General features: G+C 40.6%; 1 protein-coding gene and 1 long non-coding RNA gene across 3 annotated transcripts; both read right to left on the bottom strand.

Moving 5' to 3' along the window:
* Positions 1-1,495: 1,495 nt before the first annotated feature.
* On the bottom strand, positions 1,496-2,129 carry LOC148101260 (uncharacterized). The gene is made up of 3 exons (XR_015719553.1): positions 1,979-2,129; positions 1,701-1,906; positions 1,496-1,620 (listed from the first exon to the last, which is right to left on the bottom strand). It is a non-coding gene; the product is annotated as an uncharacterized LOC148101260 (long non-coding RNA).
* A 7,109-nt stretch (positions 2,130-9,238) lies between these two features.
* Positions 9,239-16,749, bottom strand: LOC148101259 (uncharacterized). 2 transcript variants are annotated; one of them, XM_087845965.1, is made up of 3 exons: positions 16,660-16,749; positions 12,858-13,454; positions 9,239-10,137 (listed from the first exon to the last, which is right to left on the bottom strand). In XM_087845965.1, the coding sequence occupies exons 1-3, from the start codon at positions 16,675-16,677 to the stop codon at positions 9,457-9,459; spliced, it is 1,296 nt and encodes a 431-aa protein (XP_087702091.1). In that variant the 5' UTR covers positions 16,678-16,749; the 3' UTR covers positions 9,239-9,456. The 2 variants fall into 2 exon arrangements, with proteins under 2 accessions (XP_087702091.1, XP_087702090.1); XM_087845964.1 differs by lacking the exon at positions 16,660-16,749 and having other exon boundaries at positions 12,858-13,502.
* Between the last annotated feature and the right edge of the window lie 1,280 nt (positions 16,750-18,029).

Genomic DNA, 18,029 nt, shown 5'->3' with positions numbered 1-18,029 from the left:
ACAAACGTCACAATTTGCAAAAGCACACAATAATAACAGTTTGAATGTTTTTATTCACATGAAAGTGTTTCTACATATGAATCATTAACAACTGTCAGATTTAATGTGATTTCTAAACAGAGAAAATCTCAGCTTAGTGTTTTGTGTTCGCATTAGACCTGATATAACAAAGAAAAGAAAGAAAGAAAGAAAAGATTTTTTTCTCATCAAAGTTTATAAATCAAGTGTACAGTTAGCTTTGATTTAGAAGCAGCACAGTATGAAAGAGATGTTTCACAGAACATTTACCAGAGACAGACGCTGAATAATATGCTACAGTTATTCTTTATTCTTTTCTACTTTTGTTAGTGTTGCCATAACTCTGCGTAGTTTCTCTTCATTGTCATTGATTTCTGCAGCTGTTGTCTTAAAGTACTTATTCATGTACTCCTTGCCGGCTCCCACGAAAGTCTGTAGGTCATCCATTAAATCCAGCACTGGTGTAAGCAGTGATGTAAAACATTTCACTGACTTCAAAAGTTTGTACAAAGGACCCATGAGACGTTTAACAACATCAAGGACAGCAGGAACATAGGCTTTGTCTAAATAATTTTCAGCCCGGAGGACAAAAATAAACCAAATTCATGTAACAAAATATACAAAAGTATGTAGTGTAAAGAGTGCAAACAGACTTTTGTATGATGGGAATTTTTTTTGTTTTGTTTTGGTTGTCATAGCAAAGCATGTTTTTCTGTTTGGAGTCTGTCAACATCCATGTCCACGACATGGATGTTGACAGACTCACCTTCCTTCTTGCTGTTTCCTTTTGTAATTTTACAACGTTTCCCTTCAGCTCCTCCTGCAAAACCAGAAAGAACGTCAACAAACATGCATGTGAAACATGTAACTGGGACAAAATGAGCATTTTAAAAGTAAGGAGAAAAGCTTAACCAGTGATCGGACGGTCATGATTTAATGGTAAAGGTGGTTAATTAAAAGTTACATTCTTTATTAAAACAACAACAACAACAAGAAAGTTAACAGTCAGTTTACCAGTTTGCCCTTGTTTATCAGTGAACTTGAAAGATGGAGCAGACAGCAAAATCATAACTAAGCCTTTGGTAGTTGTGACACCACTCATGGTCAACTGTGCTGCTGCCATCAAAGTTTCTGAAACACATGAGAAAGTATCAATAAGGATTTAAGGAAATAAAGATTTGTAAAGAAATGTACAAAGAGAACTTTCTAAGTTTAAGAGATGTTGCATGAAAATCTGCCTGCAATATGTTTTGAGTCAAAGCACCTCTTTCATTTGAATTTCAAAAAGTCACGTTCTGCTTACATGAAAATATCAACTTCTTTTACATGAACTACTGTGACCTTGAAAGACCTTCCACAGTGAACAAAACGAAACAGAGACTATATGTCACGAGGGCTGAGTGGCCTGTACTGAAAAGGACTCAGGTGCAGAAACCCAGAGCTGAGACAGCAGATGATGCGACAATTTATTAGGCGTAGTGCAAAAAATGTAGCAAAGACAAAAAAACAATAAGACGTGGTGTTTGACGAGGCGCGGCCTGGGAAACGTGGCTAGGGCGAGGGAACGGGATGCAGAGTGGAGCTGAGCAGGGAACAGTCACACTGAAGAGAGAAGACAGTGGAGTTAGGGAGGTAGTGGAGGCAGCTCTGAAGTGGCAAGTTGTAGGAGTGGCAATTCTTACTTGCAGTAGGGGACATGGAGTGTTGAGAGGGGGGTAAGAGAATCCAGGGAGGGCTGAGTGGCGTAGAAAGGCTGACCTGAGATCCGGGGCTTCAGATGGAGTGTGATGGCAGGAGGGCAGGCAGGTGAGGCACAGAGGGATTTTCAAAATGATTGTTTGGTATCCTGAGTCTGGAGGTGGAGCATGAGCCAAGGTGAAAACAGCAACTGCAGCACAAGAGAGTCTGGTTAACAAGATAAATCACAGCACGAACTTGAAGTATTAGGCCTGTTACCAACATGTGTTGATGACGAACTGGCAGTGAATGAACATCAATGTGTGGCTTAAATCCCTCTGGCTTGATTGCCTGCAATAGGCTCCAGGTGTGCAGGAGCTGGCCCTGCCCAGGGGCGGATCCCAGGTAGGTTCAGGAGCCCTATGGAAATTCCAGCCACCCACCGCAGACCATGACACTATATTCAGAATATGCATGTGCGAGCATGGATTTATACTAGCTATACTAGCACCTAAATGCACAGACACTGTGGGTACATCAGGGAGTGCATCAGAGATCAGATATAAGATAAGATAAAGATAAGAATAATTCGTTATTGTCATTGCACATTCATAATTGGTACAATAGTACAACGAAATTGGAAACTGTCCCACATCGGCACTAAACACAACTAAACCAGAAGAGGCTTTGTAGTGGATTTTTAAAAAGTGAAAATAAAAAAAGTATGAATTAATAAATGACACAATTAATGTTTATTGCGCATAAAACTAAAACTAAAACCTCTGGAAAAGGCTGCTGCTGCCATCGCTTGTAAAAGTGGACCAAGTGCTCAGCTTGAGAAAAAGTTGAGAAAACAGAGAAATTTGGAACAATAGGTTTTTAAAAATGCTGCAAATACTTTATATACAAAGTAATTCAACCCACAGGGAACACAGTCAGATGTGAGTCGCCCTTTCACTTTTGTTTTCAACCAAGTGTTTCTGTCCAGGCTGTACCCCGCCTCTCGTCCTATGACAGCTGGGATAGGCTCCAGCGCCCCCCGCGACCCTGAACAGGATAAGCTGAAGTGAATGGATGGATGGTTTCTGTTTGTCTAGTCTGCTTTATAGGAATAGAAGCCCATCAGCTATTGTTATGACCATGACAAAACACGCTTTTCTTTTAGGTTGACACTTCATAATACGTGTCATAAGTGGATTGTGAATCATGTTATATATTTTTATTAGTGTTTAAGAAGTTCTAGCAAAGTTAGGATTATATTTACTTATTTGATTCATTTCCTTTAATTAAATATTAAAATTAAATCCAAGCTGATAAAAAGCTATAATGAATATATTCTGATGGCACTGGGTCAGACTAACAAATATCAATCTTGTTTTTGTAATAGAGGTGTCAGTACTGATAACTGAGTCTGTTATCTGGTGAAACGATAACTAGTTCAGTCCGGTTAAAATTGTGAATTATTGTATTTCAGCAACTACACAGGGCAGTGCAGATCTGCAAAGCTTTCTTTATCAACAGCTGGTCAATTTCCACAGTTACTTTTAGAGCAATGGGTTTGATGCACATAACAGGTGTTTGTTTCAAATCAGCATTTGAAACAAACATCTTTGTACGTAGGAATATATCAGTTAATGGGTACTACATTACAAATACTGTCTATGATACACATAAAAGCAATTGCACATTTATAGCAATAATACATAGAAAAAAGCAGATCTGACAAGTTTTGGAATGTTTCAATGATTACTGTCTTGTTAGTATCATGTTTCTGTAAGCAGACAGGGAGAACTGTGTGGTGACTCCTTAAGTTTGTTTTCTTTTGGTACAGTATGACTCTCAACTTGCTATACTAGTTACATACTTGTAATTTTTTCTGTTTAAGGGAATAAAGAAAATAATATATACTAGGCTTTTATAAAGCATGTCTGCTATATTCAAATGATAGAAGATGTAGAAAGATTCTTTAAAAAAGTACACACAGAGCAGTTAGTATGATATGATTTATTTTAACTTTATTTATTTAGGGCTAGCCCTCGTTGTTGTTGAGAATTCAAGTTAAATAGAATGTGTCCTTACAGTATGTCCAATAAATCTCTACCGAATTAATCCTAGAATAAAATCTAGAATCAAGCACACAAACAGATGATTCTCTGAGCATTCAAGACAATCTTTCACACATTCTTCTTCATCTAGTTGCTCTGATGTGTGACTTTGTGTAAAAAGACTTGCTTGAGTCTTTGTGTGGCTCCTTGGCCCAGTGGTATGATTCGCGCTTTGGGTGTGAGAGGTCCGGGGTTCAAATCCTGGACGAGTCCACTTGTTGCCTATAGAGCCTCTCAGCTGCCACGTGTTGTTTAGGCTCCATTTGAAAGAATCTCTGCAGCTGCACACATGTTCCCATTGTACCTCATACAGGGACAGCTAACAGATCTGATATGAAGGATGTCGTTTGCCTTGTTCTTATTGTTTACCATTTGAATTGTCCAAAAGGTTTTTCTAAGGTAATTATTTGTTATTCATGTTGGCCTAACAAGATAACACAGAGTTTTATTTTAGATTAAATAAGAGAATTTAATTCAAACTTGTACACAGAACTACTACAGTACACAGATATGTATCATATATTATAAACGTGTAACTCTCTCACACGACATTAACAATATGCATGTGGAAAAACGCACATCAGTTTTACTGATACACAAAAGGGCCAAAAATAAACATCAGTAAACATTAGTACTTCAGTACCACAAACGAATCTCTTTCAGTGCATTATGCACACATGTAACTTATGTACCAAGTGAAATAAAATATTACAGATGAAAATTATGTGATGATTTTAACTGCAAAATTCAGATTTCAGGGTCAAAATTTGACTTAATTTGTGGTGTAAGGTTTCTGGTTATAAAGCTTGACGCTGTCATGCTCATCTGTATGACTATATGCTCATGCCACTGTGTTGATTGCAGGTGGGTGCATGCTCCATGTGTCAGGGTTTTTCTTCAGGTACTCTTTTTTTGTCTGCCATGATCTAAACACATGCACCTCATTGGAAGCTCTAAATAACCCACCTAAATTGGTTCTTAATTTAAAATTAAAAGTGATCATCTGAAAATTAGACGAAAGCTTATTTGTGACAATCTAAGAAACGTGTAATTGAAGCTGCTCCCCTTTGCTGTGCTCAGGTTTGAGAGCAGCCACCTGGGCTTCGCTGGAGAGCAGCAGGAGCAGCCTCAGCACCTCACTCCTCGGCCTGCAAGAACACCTCTGCTGTGACCTGGAAAATGCCTAAGGAAGCTTTACCCTTTTCACTTTGGGTGTAAGTGGTCCTGGGTTCAAATCCCTGATGAGCCTGTTTGGTATTTGGGGCTTTGCTGTTGAACTGTTCATGCAAGTCCTGGGCAACTGTAATTTGCTATTTTCAGATGTCATAAAAACTCCCTCAAAAGCCTTCAGCTGATCCAAAATGCTGGAGCGAGAGTACTGGCAGGGCCTAGAAAGAGAGAGCATAACGTTCAAGACTCAAGATTTTTTATTTGTCACATGCATAGTCATTAAATTACAAAAACAAACAGTGAAATGTCTGCTGAACTGCTCCTTTTACTGTACAAAAAAAAAAGACATTATATACAATAAGTAAATTAATTTTAAAAGTCTGGAAATTTTAAATCAAAAATCTGAAAATGTACATTGTGCAAATAGAGTGTTAAAGTGTCGTGTGCCATATTAGCACAGCAACGTATTGACAGAGCAGTGCAAGTAAACAAGTGACCAGAGTAATATAAACAGAGTCATTCAACAGAGTGACCAGAGAAGTGTAAACAGTAATGCGACCAGGGTAGTGTGAACAGATTGATATAAGGTCTTGTTTCAGTCACTTATTGATGCTATGAGGGGAGTGGGGGCATGTTCTGATTTAGGACTCGTATGGCCTGAGGATAGAAGCTCCTCCTTGAGTCTCTCTGTTTTTGCCCCGATGGTGTGGAACCTTCTGCCTGATTGCAGAAGTTGAAACATTTTGTTACTGGGATGGGACCAGTCCTTTAATATCTGAGATTGTCATGTCTGTGTGTAGGCAGGCAGGAGGAGAGGACCCAAAATGCAGGACTCGAGGAGGTGGAAGAGACTCAAAATACAGAGCTTTATTGCTGGGAAGAGGCAGAACAGAAAAACACTAACTAAACTGGGAGTACCGAATAACTAGACAGGTTGGCAAACAGAACACACAGAGGGAGAGAGGGTAAAAGACGTTAACAAAGCGACACTGACACAAAGACACACTGGGCTTAAATACACTGAGGAGTCAACAAGGAATTAGAGACAGAAGGGGAACACAGCTGGGAGGAATAAGACCTAACGAGACAGGGAGAGCAAAGCTGGAACACTGACATCAGACAGGAACAAGAACCTTCAAAGTAAAACAGGAAACAAAACACACTTTACTAAGACACGGACTAGACAGAGAGAGACAGACTTGACACTGACCAAAACCTACTAAATAATAATCATAATCAAAACAGTATCACTGATAAATCAAATCATAAATCATAATCTAGAAAAACACCAAAACATGAGAAACAGAAAGCTGGGTCAACATCACCCAGAACCGTGACAGAGATGCTCTGGACCAACATCTCCTGGTGTAAATGTCCTGTAGGGAAGTTATATTTGTGGATCATACTGTATTTGCATTTGTAACACAGCAGCGTTCTGACGCACGGATCACTCTGCTTTTCAATCCTGGACACAGTTATTCCCACACCAGGAAGTGATGTTCTGTGTGAGGATGCTCTCCACAGCGCCTGAATAGAAAGTTCTGAGGACCACTTGAAAAACCTGCTGACTTCCTGAGTTGTTGGAGACGGTACAGGCGCTTGCCTAGCCTTTTTGGACTGGACGTGAATGTGAGCAGACCATTTCAGGAATGAGGAGATGTGAACACCGAGAAAAAAAAGAAGCAGAAACTGCTAGAAGTGGGTTTCAAACCCACACCTCCAGGGGACAGTGAGCACTAAACACAGCACCTCAGACCACTCAGCCACCCTGAAACAGATCTAACTGAACTGATTTTCTGATAAATCCAGAATCCAGTTTAAAACCCTTTATAGCACAGAATCTGCATTCTTAGGGGTCTTTAATAACATCCTCCTGGCATGTGGTTCTGGTAACCACGTTGTTCTGGTCTTGATTGACCTGACTTCTGCCTTTGACACAGTAGACCAAAACATCCTATTATCTTGATTAAATGATCTAGTGGTTACTGGTGGCACTGCACTTAATTGGTTTAGTCTTATTTGGCAAACAGAACTTTCTCTGTCAGCTTCTCGGTTCCAAATCATCGTCTGCTTCTCTGTCATGTGGCGTCCCAAAGGTGTCAATTGTAGGGCTTGTACTGTATATATTGCCTTTGGGTTTCATCCTTAAAAGGCATGGGATCTCTTTTCATTGTTCCACTGATGACTGTCAAATTTATTTGCCGCTAAAGCAGAAGGATGGACTCTCCATAAAACCTCTCTTGACATGTCTAGATGACATTAAAGCTTAGTTGGCTTTAAACTTCTTAAATTCTAATGATAAGAAAACAGAGGTGTTGGTGTTTGGACCTAGTGGTCCTTGTGAGTCCTCCTCACATGGGCCTGGATGTTTATGTTTGGGACACCTGGAAGTTTGTCTTTAACCTGTTATTACTGACCTTGGTTTTAAGTGATTTTAAATTGGACAGCCAAGTTAGAGCCTGTGGTGAAGTCCAGTTTTTATCATTTAAGGTGACTGACAAGAGTGAAATCTTTTCTTTCTCTGCAGCACTTTGAAGGGTTTTACTTTTATTTCCTCAGTTAGTTATTATTACTCTCTTGCTCTCTAAACTAAACTGAAATACATAAACTCACAATAGAAAGTAAGTGAAACTAAACTAAATTAAAAACAAATGAAAAAATGAAAAAAAAAATGAAAATGCAAAACTAGAATAACTGCAGTTAACCCACCCACCTGTCGTAGAAGCTGACTAGTGTGAGTGGGCATCAAGGGGCAATGGAGGAGGCTGACTGTAGATGAGCAGCCTGAAGTTTAGAGTGTCGTGGAGAGTTAGCAAAACAAAAACACCGTCCCACTTTTAACCCCTGACTTTGACAGACGTCGTCTCTTTTTATGCGACAACCTCTGGTGATTAATATAAAAAACAAGATTACCTTTAATGTGTTTCTGTTTAAGCTCAAATTGATTTGATGTTTGGAGGTTTTCTCAGTGTTCATCAGTCACTCTTGACCTGGTGTTATCATATGGTTTATCTGTTTTATATTTGGAAATGTGGGATTCAGTGTTCTCTCATCACAAACCTGTTTCTGTCACGGTTTGCCAGGGCAAGCCGTGGGGAATGTTAGAGAAAGGACCCAAACGCTGGACTTAGTGCAATTAACAGTGCATTTATTTACAGTGGGGGTAAATATACACCACACAATAAGTCTCCCGAGTGTTCCCTCAACTCCGTGTCGTGCCTTCTCCCAAGTGCTGGTATTCCGTGCTCTCTGCTCCTGTGCCTACGCACACCCCGTGCGTCCTGCAGTCCCGTGTTCCGCTCTCCTGAGGAAAAACCAACAGACGCAGCCGTTATGGCACCACTCCAGCAGGCATACACTTAACAGTACTTGCGACACTGACATGGAGTCTAACTCAACGATCCTGCGCCGGAGGAAGCTCCATTGCTCTGTTAAGTAGCTCCCCCGACGAGCCTGATCAGAAGCAGGTGTGTGGGAACCTAGGCGTGACCAGCAGCTGGCAGGGCCACACCCATCAGGCCTGCAGGTGGCTGTCCTTCATCCTCCAGCCACACCCGCAGACACACGTACACACACACACACACACCAGCATGGAACACAAGAGCACAGTGCAGCAAACATACACGCAATAATAATGATAACAATAACAATAAAAGGTTCACACCGTTCACGGACCCCGAGTCCCAGGAACCGGGTCCGTGACAGTTTCTCTTGTGCATGAGTTTAAAGCTCGCGCTCCACCTCGCCGCTGCTCTCTTCTCCTCCACTTTTAAAAAGAAAATCTTTACCGACCTTAAGATTACTTACTGGATCCACCCCAGATGAGCTGCTTTTGCAGTTCCAGGAAACCTGTACTCAGACCCTAAACCCTGTGAGGGTCAGGCGTCAGTGTAGAAGAGCAGAGTGAAAGTGGAAGAAAGACAATTGGCAGGTTTCGTTTGAAATGTTAAAAGAATGTTGGAAATTTGATCAGAATACAGTGAAAATGAGAGAAACAGATGTTTTTCTCAGATCATTGTTGTAAATTGTCATAATCCCCATGTTCTCTTTAAGACTATCAGCTCTACTCTAAACAACCCTGAAAGCCTCTGCTGACACATGTAATCAGTTCCTTTCTTTCTCTGTAAACAAGGTCGAATCTGTCAGGTCAGCAATAGTACTTCCTACAGATGACCCATCAGTGTTTATTCCATGACTGTAAACATGTTTCCATTTGTTACTTCAGTCTTTACTCTGAAATACAGGAAATGACATCATGGCTCAAAATCTTTGTCGTTAAACCAATTCTTTATTTAACATTTTTTTTTAACTTTATTTAAGAACTTTAATAAAATACATTCAATAAAAACTTGAGAACAGGAAACTGATTTTTCATCCAACCACTGAAAAAAAACGTAACCACTGAACACAAACACTACAGAAGAACAATTTATAAAGATTAACATTGAACTACAGGAACATTTTGATTCATAGCCTCATTAGATCTTTAAGGAGAGCCGATCTGAACTCTGTGGAGCCTGATCTCCAGGGTTTTAAGTTGGACTCTGAAACCAGAAGAGGATGTTTCTCTCTCTTCAGATTCACTGTCGTCCTGTGATGGGAACGATTTCAGCCCTGCGTGATCACGCTGATGTTTGCACAGAGCAGATAATGAAGTGAATGTTTTGGCACATTGGTAACAGTGAAACAGTTTATTAGTAACGTGGGATCGTTTGTGTGCAGAGTATGAACTGAGATTACTGAAGCTCTTGTCACACTGCTCACAGCTGTAGTTTCCTTCCATGTGTGTACGTTCATGCTCATTGCGATTACTTGAACGTGAGAAGATTTTGTCACAGTGTCTGCACTTGTATGGTTTCTCTCCTGTGTGGACTCGTTTGTGTGTTTTAAGGTGACTTGCAGTGGTGAAGGATGACCCACACTGATCACAGAGGTGCTTTTTGACCCCACTGTGAAAGAGTTCATGTCGTTTTAAGTCACTTGATGTGGGGAAGCTTCTCCCACATTCTTTGCAGTCTTTCAGTTTGTCTCCAGTGTGTTTACGTTGATGTATTTTCAGGCTGGCTTGCTGACTGAAAGTTTTTCCACAGATGTCACAACGAAAGTCTTTCCCACCACCACAGCGATGACAGGGTTGAGAAGTGGATCCATCTGTGTCGCTCTGCTTCTAAACAAAGACACAAAGACAGTGTAAGTCAGTCCTTCGACACTTTTATCCTGAAAGTTGCCTGAAATATCTCTGCAGACGTCCAATTACATTTTACTGTTTCAGTTAACACACTCAGTTTACTGGGCTACAATAACTACAATACTACCACCATAATACTACAGGAATACTTATTTAATATTAAAGTAACATCTGACTTATACCTAAGTACTACCATACTAGGGCTGCGTGATATGACCCAAAATTCATATCTCGATATTTTTTAGCTGGATATATATATCGATATAAGATATATACCTCAATATTTTTTTGAAGCCATAAAGTAAGAACAAAAAGAGAGTTCTTAGTCAAAGCTGTGTCCCAGATGTCACACAGGCACTTTTATGAACATACAGCATAGGTGTACATGAAAAAAATTACTCAAAAATAAATTATGAGCATTTATTAAATAATAATGCTCCATAAATAAAAGAAAACTATGTTGTTTTTGTGCATAACAAAGAGCTCACAATTGTGCAGTCAAAATGTAAACTAAAAGACGCTGAGCATAATAACATAGACAGATGTCACAGCTGCTCTGTTCCCAACTTCTACTGCGTGACTGGAGTTTGAAATCCATTTCGTAACCATTTCTCTTAACAGGTGCCATTTATGGTCCTTATTAGGGCTGCACGATTAAAATTAGAAAATCGCGATCTCAATTCATACTTATGTGCGATCTCATTTCCAAATGACAACGATTTAAAAAAAAAGAAAAAAGAAAAAGATTGTACCGCATTTTGATCCGGGATGTAATCTGCATGAAAACAAGCGCGAGGGCGGAGCCTTATACCACGTGATACAGAAGCTGTGCCGTGTGATGCTAAAATTGACAGGGAAAATACAACGGAGAGCACGTCAGGGATGACGAGAAAGTGACTGGAGAAAATCCGTCCCGGTCAACCACCCAAACATCAATAACAGGAACCTTATACAGTGCTTCCCTATACACGTCGAACTTCCGCAGGCACAAAGAAATTACGGAGGCTATTACTTATCACCTGACCAGAGATATGGCTCCCATCAACACTGTGCAAAACGAGGGATTTAGGAAAATGATCAACACCCTAGACAAACGCTACACAGTGCCGTCCCGCAACTATTTTTCTATTGTTGCACTACCTGCTCTATACACGCAGTGTCGAGCAACGGTGGAGACGGAATTTCAAGCAGTACAACATTTTGCGGCAACAACAAAATGTGAGACATTTGTTGTTTTTATGTTTATTTATTGTTTTTATGTTCAGTCTCAACTGTTACGAAGTTGATGTGCAGTTAATAAGCACAATAAATATTTATACTGGAAAAGAAAATCGTGAGAGAATCGTGATCTCAATTCTAAGCAAAAAAATCGTGATTCTCATTTTATGCAAAATCATGCAGCCCTAGTCCTTATACACACAATATGGCACTATTATGTTGAAGCACAGTACGTATCACTCCGCGAGGCTCCTCGGTAGCCATAATGGATCCGACAATCCATCAAGCGGTGCAGCTCCGTAGCTTACCAAAGTCGTACTAAAACATTTTTTGACAGATTGCTGAGCGCTGTGTACCACATAAAATCGGTTCGCGGTGATCAAGCACAACCAGAATTCATACAAAAGGCGCGCTGTCAACTTTTGAGAGAATGAAAGGATTTTAGGCCGTGCAGCCCCTCTGGGCTGCATGGCGTTAGCATGGTTAGCTCGTTAGCATGGTTAGCTCGTTATCATGGTTAGCTCGTTAACACGTTGACGCTGTCCAGCCCCACGCACGGGGCGATGCGCAGTAACTCGTTAATGGAGATTTGCTGTGTTCATCTTGTCGTTGCCTGCAGGTGAAGCGATGGGGGAGGAGGGTGAGTTGTGTTCAGTGAAGGAGAGAGGCGAGGTCGAGTAAAGTTGCGTAAAGACAAAAGTGGACGAAAGAGAGGCAAACTTGTGGCTCCACAACTATAATTATAACGTAACATAGACTATATCGATATAAAGGATATTGTCACATCTTATATCTCGTATAAAAATATATCGATATTTTTTAAAAACTCGATATATCGCCCAGCCCTATACCACACTACTGTTTTTAAGGTACCCATGCTAAACTACTATAACACTGAAATAAGACTGATTTAATACTGTATTTATAACACTGTAATTGTGCAGTTATAACACTCAGCTGACGTGATACAAGAAAAACACTATTACCCCCAACGACACTGTAATTATAACATTAAATGGGTATTTTAACACTAATGTTTAAAAGTACTAAAGCTATAAGGAAGCAATGATACTACGACTACAATACTGCAATACCATTACGTAACGATACAACTTTGTTATACATAAGAGAAGATTACTGAATGGTTTGGTTTTGTACTTAATTTATGTTTTATTTTATTCTATTTACACCTGACAGAGGAATGAGCCGCTGTAAACCAAAGGCCATTTATGCAGAAATAATAACACCATGATATACCACGAAGCTGCCTGAAGATTAAATAACAGCAACATATCAATTTTCAGCATTTTCAGTTTCTCATGATCGTGTAAACAAAAATCATAAGTGAAATGAAAATCTGAATAATGGCTCAGAGCTACTCTTTGGTGCAGTAAAAGTGCTAACATGCTAAAACAATTTAATGAGCAGACTTGTTCCAAACAGTCAGACTGAACTTACAAGAATAAAATAAAAATACATACCTCACAGTAACTGCACTTGTAGAGTCTCATTCTGGTGTGGCTCTGTTGGTGTTTTCTCAGGTACTGTGGAGCTTTAAAAGTCTTCTCACACAGGTCACATTGATAAGGTCTCTCCTCACTGTGGGTAAACATGTGGCTTTGTAAGTGTGCATCTGTTCTAAAGTATTTGCCACACTGATCACACCAGTACACATCTTCTCCGGAGTGAATGCGTAGGTGTATATTTCGGCTCCATAGCTGGCTGAAAGTTTTTCCACAGATGTCACAGCTGTATGCCTTAATTCCAGAGTGGGTAACTAGATGTCTCTGTAAGTGGCTACTTCGAGTAAAAGCTCTGCCACACTGATCACAGCTGTAAGCTTTAACTCCACTGTGGACGACTTGGTGTCTTTTCAGGGCATTCTTCCAGGAAAACGACTTTCCACACAAGTCACAGCTGAACGGTCTCTCTCCAGTGTGGATGAGCTGATGTTGTTTTAGTTTAAACTTCCAGGTAAAATCCTTCCCACACTCGTCACAGGTGTATTTTTTTTCTCTCTTTCTTCTGTGAGGTTTGTCGGCCTCCTGAGAGCTCTGACTTCTCGGTCTATGTTGGTCCTGCAGTGACAGAGATACAAACAGAGGCAGTGAGTGAAATGCAGTCATTAAACAAACAGAAGCTTCAAACTCCCTCCATTAACACTAGTTTTAAACCTGAAGGTGGAGTGTGGCACCAAACACCTTAAAGGTCTCTTTTCCCCACCTACATTACATCCAACCTGGTGTTAAAGATAATTAATCATTGTTTAAACACTCTAAAATCATGCCCATCTCTCCTGCTTGTACACAAATATTAATGCTAACACTCAGAATAGTAATAAATGTTTACCAGGTCTGTACTTTTGTATTTTTCCTGTTGCTGTTTCCTATTATATATTTCTATAATTGTCTAATTTATTCGATAATAATAAATCAAATGTAACAGAAAACTGTGTCCCATAATCAGGGGTTAAAATGGGCCAGCGTTTATGTTTTCTGGCACAGAATCTGAACGACTGCAGGTGCTGATAAGTTGCGGTCGGAGTATTTCAACATCTAGTTAACAATACAGAAGACAAGTGAGAATAAATGGAGTAATATTTTTTATGTGGCAGGTAATTTCGAATCCAGCGATTCTATCAGCCCAACAAACATCAGCAAACACACAAACTGTTGTGTGCAGTTTGTCTCACAATGTCTCACAATGTGATTTAAAGACTGCAGTAAAATCCTCTGCAAGTTAGTGCAGGATAAGCAGGCAAGTTTAATGTAATGTGATGGATTTAAAGTAAAGAACAGTGTGTAACGAGTGCACAGTGACTGTGGTGCTCATGTCAGAGTTAGGTTACATAAAGTGTAGCAGAGATTAACTTAAACTTAAGCTCATGATGCTGACATTCATTCACTGAGCTCCACCCACATACCAACAGTATAGTGTCTAGGGATGGGTACCGGTATCCGGTGCCATGATGGCACCGGTTCTGACATAAACGGTAGTAACCAGACCGAAAAGCAGCGCACATTCCGGTGCTTTTTTTCCCCTGAGCTGTGATACACTTTAGATTCTAGCCAATCATTTTACGTTTCCGAGGATAGTAGGCGGGTCCAGGTACGTACGTTCTTTTAGAGCAGAGCTACAGATTAAAAATGCCCAAGGCGAAGCGGTCAAAAGTCTGGCTGTACTTCACAGCAAAATATGCAAACTCAGCAGCCTGCAACAAGTGCTTTAAGCTGATACTGTCAAAGGAGGTAACAACTCAAATCCAATGACACACCTGCCGACGCATAGCGGTTTTTTTTTTATAAGCCGAGAAATGCGCCATATTTAATAGCTTGCTGCGAGACCTCACACCGTGCACATCTACTGCGGGTGGGTTGCCTGTTATCGGACCCGGAGTTAGCAACATGAACCCGAAGAGGAAAGTCCTGGCCCCTAGCCCTGCCAGTGTAGCAGAAATGATGACGGATGATGATGGCAGCAGCCGTTCTTCTCTGCGTGAGTAGCTTAATGTTGTTCATGTGTAATTTACGTTGAGTAAATCACGTTATTACATTAATGCATATAAGGTGAACTAGCAAACATCATCATAGCTACATGCGGCTGTCTTCTGGTTTGATACTCCCTTAACCCTGGCCAAAAAGGCTAAAATGACCAAAGAAAAAGTGGAAAACAGCTAAACATGAGAGGTTTTTGGACAAAGTTTGTGTTTTTTCCATTGTTTAAGCACTGCTTCCAGCCAAGAGTGATACCATATATGCCCTATAGCTGCAGAAAAGGCTAACATTGTTATCTTTTTACAAAAAAGACAGCTGAACATGAGAGGTTTTTGGACCAATTTTGTGTTCTCCATTCTTTAAGCACCAGTTTGAGCACCGTTTAAGCACCGGCACCGTTTCAAAAGTACCGGTTTGGCACCGGTATCGGATAAAACCTAAACGATACCCATCCCTAATAGTGTCTAATATAAAGACAGTGTACTGTCAGTGTAGAGAATGGAAATCAGCCAGGACAACTCATGAAACATCTGCTGACATCTGGATGAATTCACAGCTACATTAAAAAAATTATATATTTGTATTTTCTACTCCTTAGATTTTCAAAACAGGCTTGTTACTTCTGGTTTAAGGCATTTGAGGGGAGTTATTGCATCACTGTGGGCATCAAAGATCAAATTGAGTGGAGCCTAAATATGAAATCCAATCCTGCATCATACACCAGGCTATGTGGTAAAGTCCTCAAAATGGAGCATGTAACGCAAACCGTAAATTTTATCTGAGCTGAAAGGTTTAAATCACCGTCAATTTCATCCTTTTATGTGAGAAATAGATTCAGAGTTTGCTGACATTCCTTATCATAGAGAGGTCCATTGGCTAAGTTGGGAAAAAGTTCTCAATAAGAGTTTCTGAGGTCAGCAAGGAAATCTGTCAGTTTATGACTAGGTGGAGGGGGGCTGAAGCTATAAGAATGTGAGAAACGCTCAGACACTTTGAGATCAGGCGGACACCCTCCCGCGCTCATCTCCCCTCCAGATGGTTTATGCTCAAAAGTGTTGAATTGTATGGAATAAAATGATTGTTGACCAAGTCGGCGCACTTTGCTGATAAACTGAGCGCACTGAGTTCGCACGGCGCTTTGGTGACTGTGAAGCACAAAAAGAGAATTTCAAGCTTCTTCTTTACGTGGAAACTGCACCTGTGCAGATTCAGATGGAGCTGCAGTGTAATGATACACTCAAGGCAAAGTACGACACTGAATGGCCCGCACAGTTTATTAGTTCCATTCCTGCAGCAATGCCCCAGCTCTGTCTACATGCAGCTCCAACCTTGTGTATGTTTTCATTTATTTTTTCTGGGTTTTTGGCAGCATGTTCACATTTCTAACTTGCATAATTTCGACAGGATATATTTTTATGAAGATCAAAACATTTAAAGTTAAAGTTGATTTTTTAAGTTTATTTATTCTGGAATAATATTCCTGTCTGTTTTTATTCATATCTATGTTTAAAAAACATTGTTTTAGTGTGTTCAATAAATGTTTATCTTGTTTGGCCCGCGACCTAAAGTGTGCCTTGAGTTCCACAGAGAGCAGCAGGTCAGCTGATCACAGCCTGTACATTAAGAAAATCGACTGGAGCTTTCAATAGAAATGATTGTGAGCTGTGACCCTTTTCCCCGTGATTATTACATTACAATAATATAGCACAAGGTTCAGTTAGTTTAGCAAAAAATATATATCAGTACTTCAGCTTTTAATGGAGTATTTCTTAACACTAGTATCTGTCACCTTCTGTGTTGAGCTCATTGTTTTCTCTGCAGTGGCTGAGCTGAGTCCAAGTAGCTTAAGTGTTCCTCTGCTGCTCCGTCAGACTCTTCTCCTCCTGCTGATCAGCTGGGACAGAAAACAGAACTTTGTTAAGCTCCACACTGCACTGAAGAGTCAAAGTGTCTCATATGTTCATCTGACAACACAAAGAACAAATTTTAGCTTCCTTGGGTGGACAACTTGTTTGAAACAAACACAAAAGGTTTGAGCACTGATACCAAGCAGTATGGCACACCAGTACCAGGAGAGCAATTCCTCTTTAAAAAAAAGCCCTGGCCAAGAACGAGAACAGAACAATCAATGGATTACAATGGAGAGTACAGTGTTTCCCAACCACTGTGCCGCGGCATATATACGTGTGCCATGAGAAATGATCAGGTGTGCCGTGGAAGATTATCCCATCTGAGTGGGTGTAGAAATCTGAGCCATGATCTGAGTAACCCTCATCACTCAGTCACACTGATTCTCTACTTGTATCAAGTCCACTGTACTACTTTCAAGCATTCTGTCCTCTAATGTGTGCCTTTCTCCTCTTTGTATATACTCCTCTTATATTCCATGCACAGTTGGTGTGGAGCACCCATGATTTAGCTGAATATGTACAAAGACAATAAAAGACTATTCGATTCTACAGTGGCGGTCCTAGCCTGTTTGGCACCCTGGGCAAACACCCCCTCTGCCCCCCCCCCCCCCCCCCCTCACACACACACACACACACGAAGAGAGAGACAGAGTATGCATTGTATGCAAACGTTGTATGCAAACGGCTACTAAACAGACATCATAATTCATTTTTCAATTTTGAAAAAACATCGGTGCAAATGATAAGTCTGTATCATAATGTCTGGTGTTTTTGTGTTTGTTGGTTTGTTTGTAATTTGTTTTATTTTGCAAGTTGGTCATTTTTGCTGCTCCAGCCAGCTAGAGAATCCCCCGCCGCCCCGCCCTCTCCTCCCTGTGCCGCAAGCAGCAGGCGCACCTCGCAAACGGAGGGTGCCCTTACTCCCAGCAAATGGGCGATAGAAAACCAATGCCATTCCCAATATGCGCTGGCATGATGTCGGGGCAGCATGAGAACGAGCCGTGATGCCGCCCCCACCATGATGCCGCCCCGGGCAACCGCCCGTGTCGCCCGTATCTAAAACCGCTACTGCTATTCTATATATCTTTGTTCCTCCATTTCAGTTTTGTTTGGAGCTTTAAAAAATCTGCAGTACTTTTAAATGTGATAAAATTAGAACACAGATCCCCTCTTAGGGTTCGAGGCTGTATTTGTTTTTAAAAATGCATCTCTGGTATCTCTGGCCAATCCTTATTATTTTGCTAACAGA

The sequence above is a fragment of the Neolamprologus brichardi genome, chromosome 9 (genome assembly GCF_056152115.1).
Source record: "Neolamprologus brichardi isolate AB-2024 chromosome 9, ASM5615211v1, whole genome shotgun sequence".
NCBI lineage: Eukaryota > Metazoa > Chordata > Actinopteri > Cichliformes > Cichlidae > Neolamprologus > Neolamprologus brichardi.
Note: the sequence above shows the minus strand (reverse complement) of the source record. Positions and strands in the feature narration are given on the sequence as shown.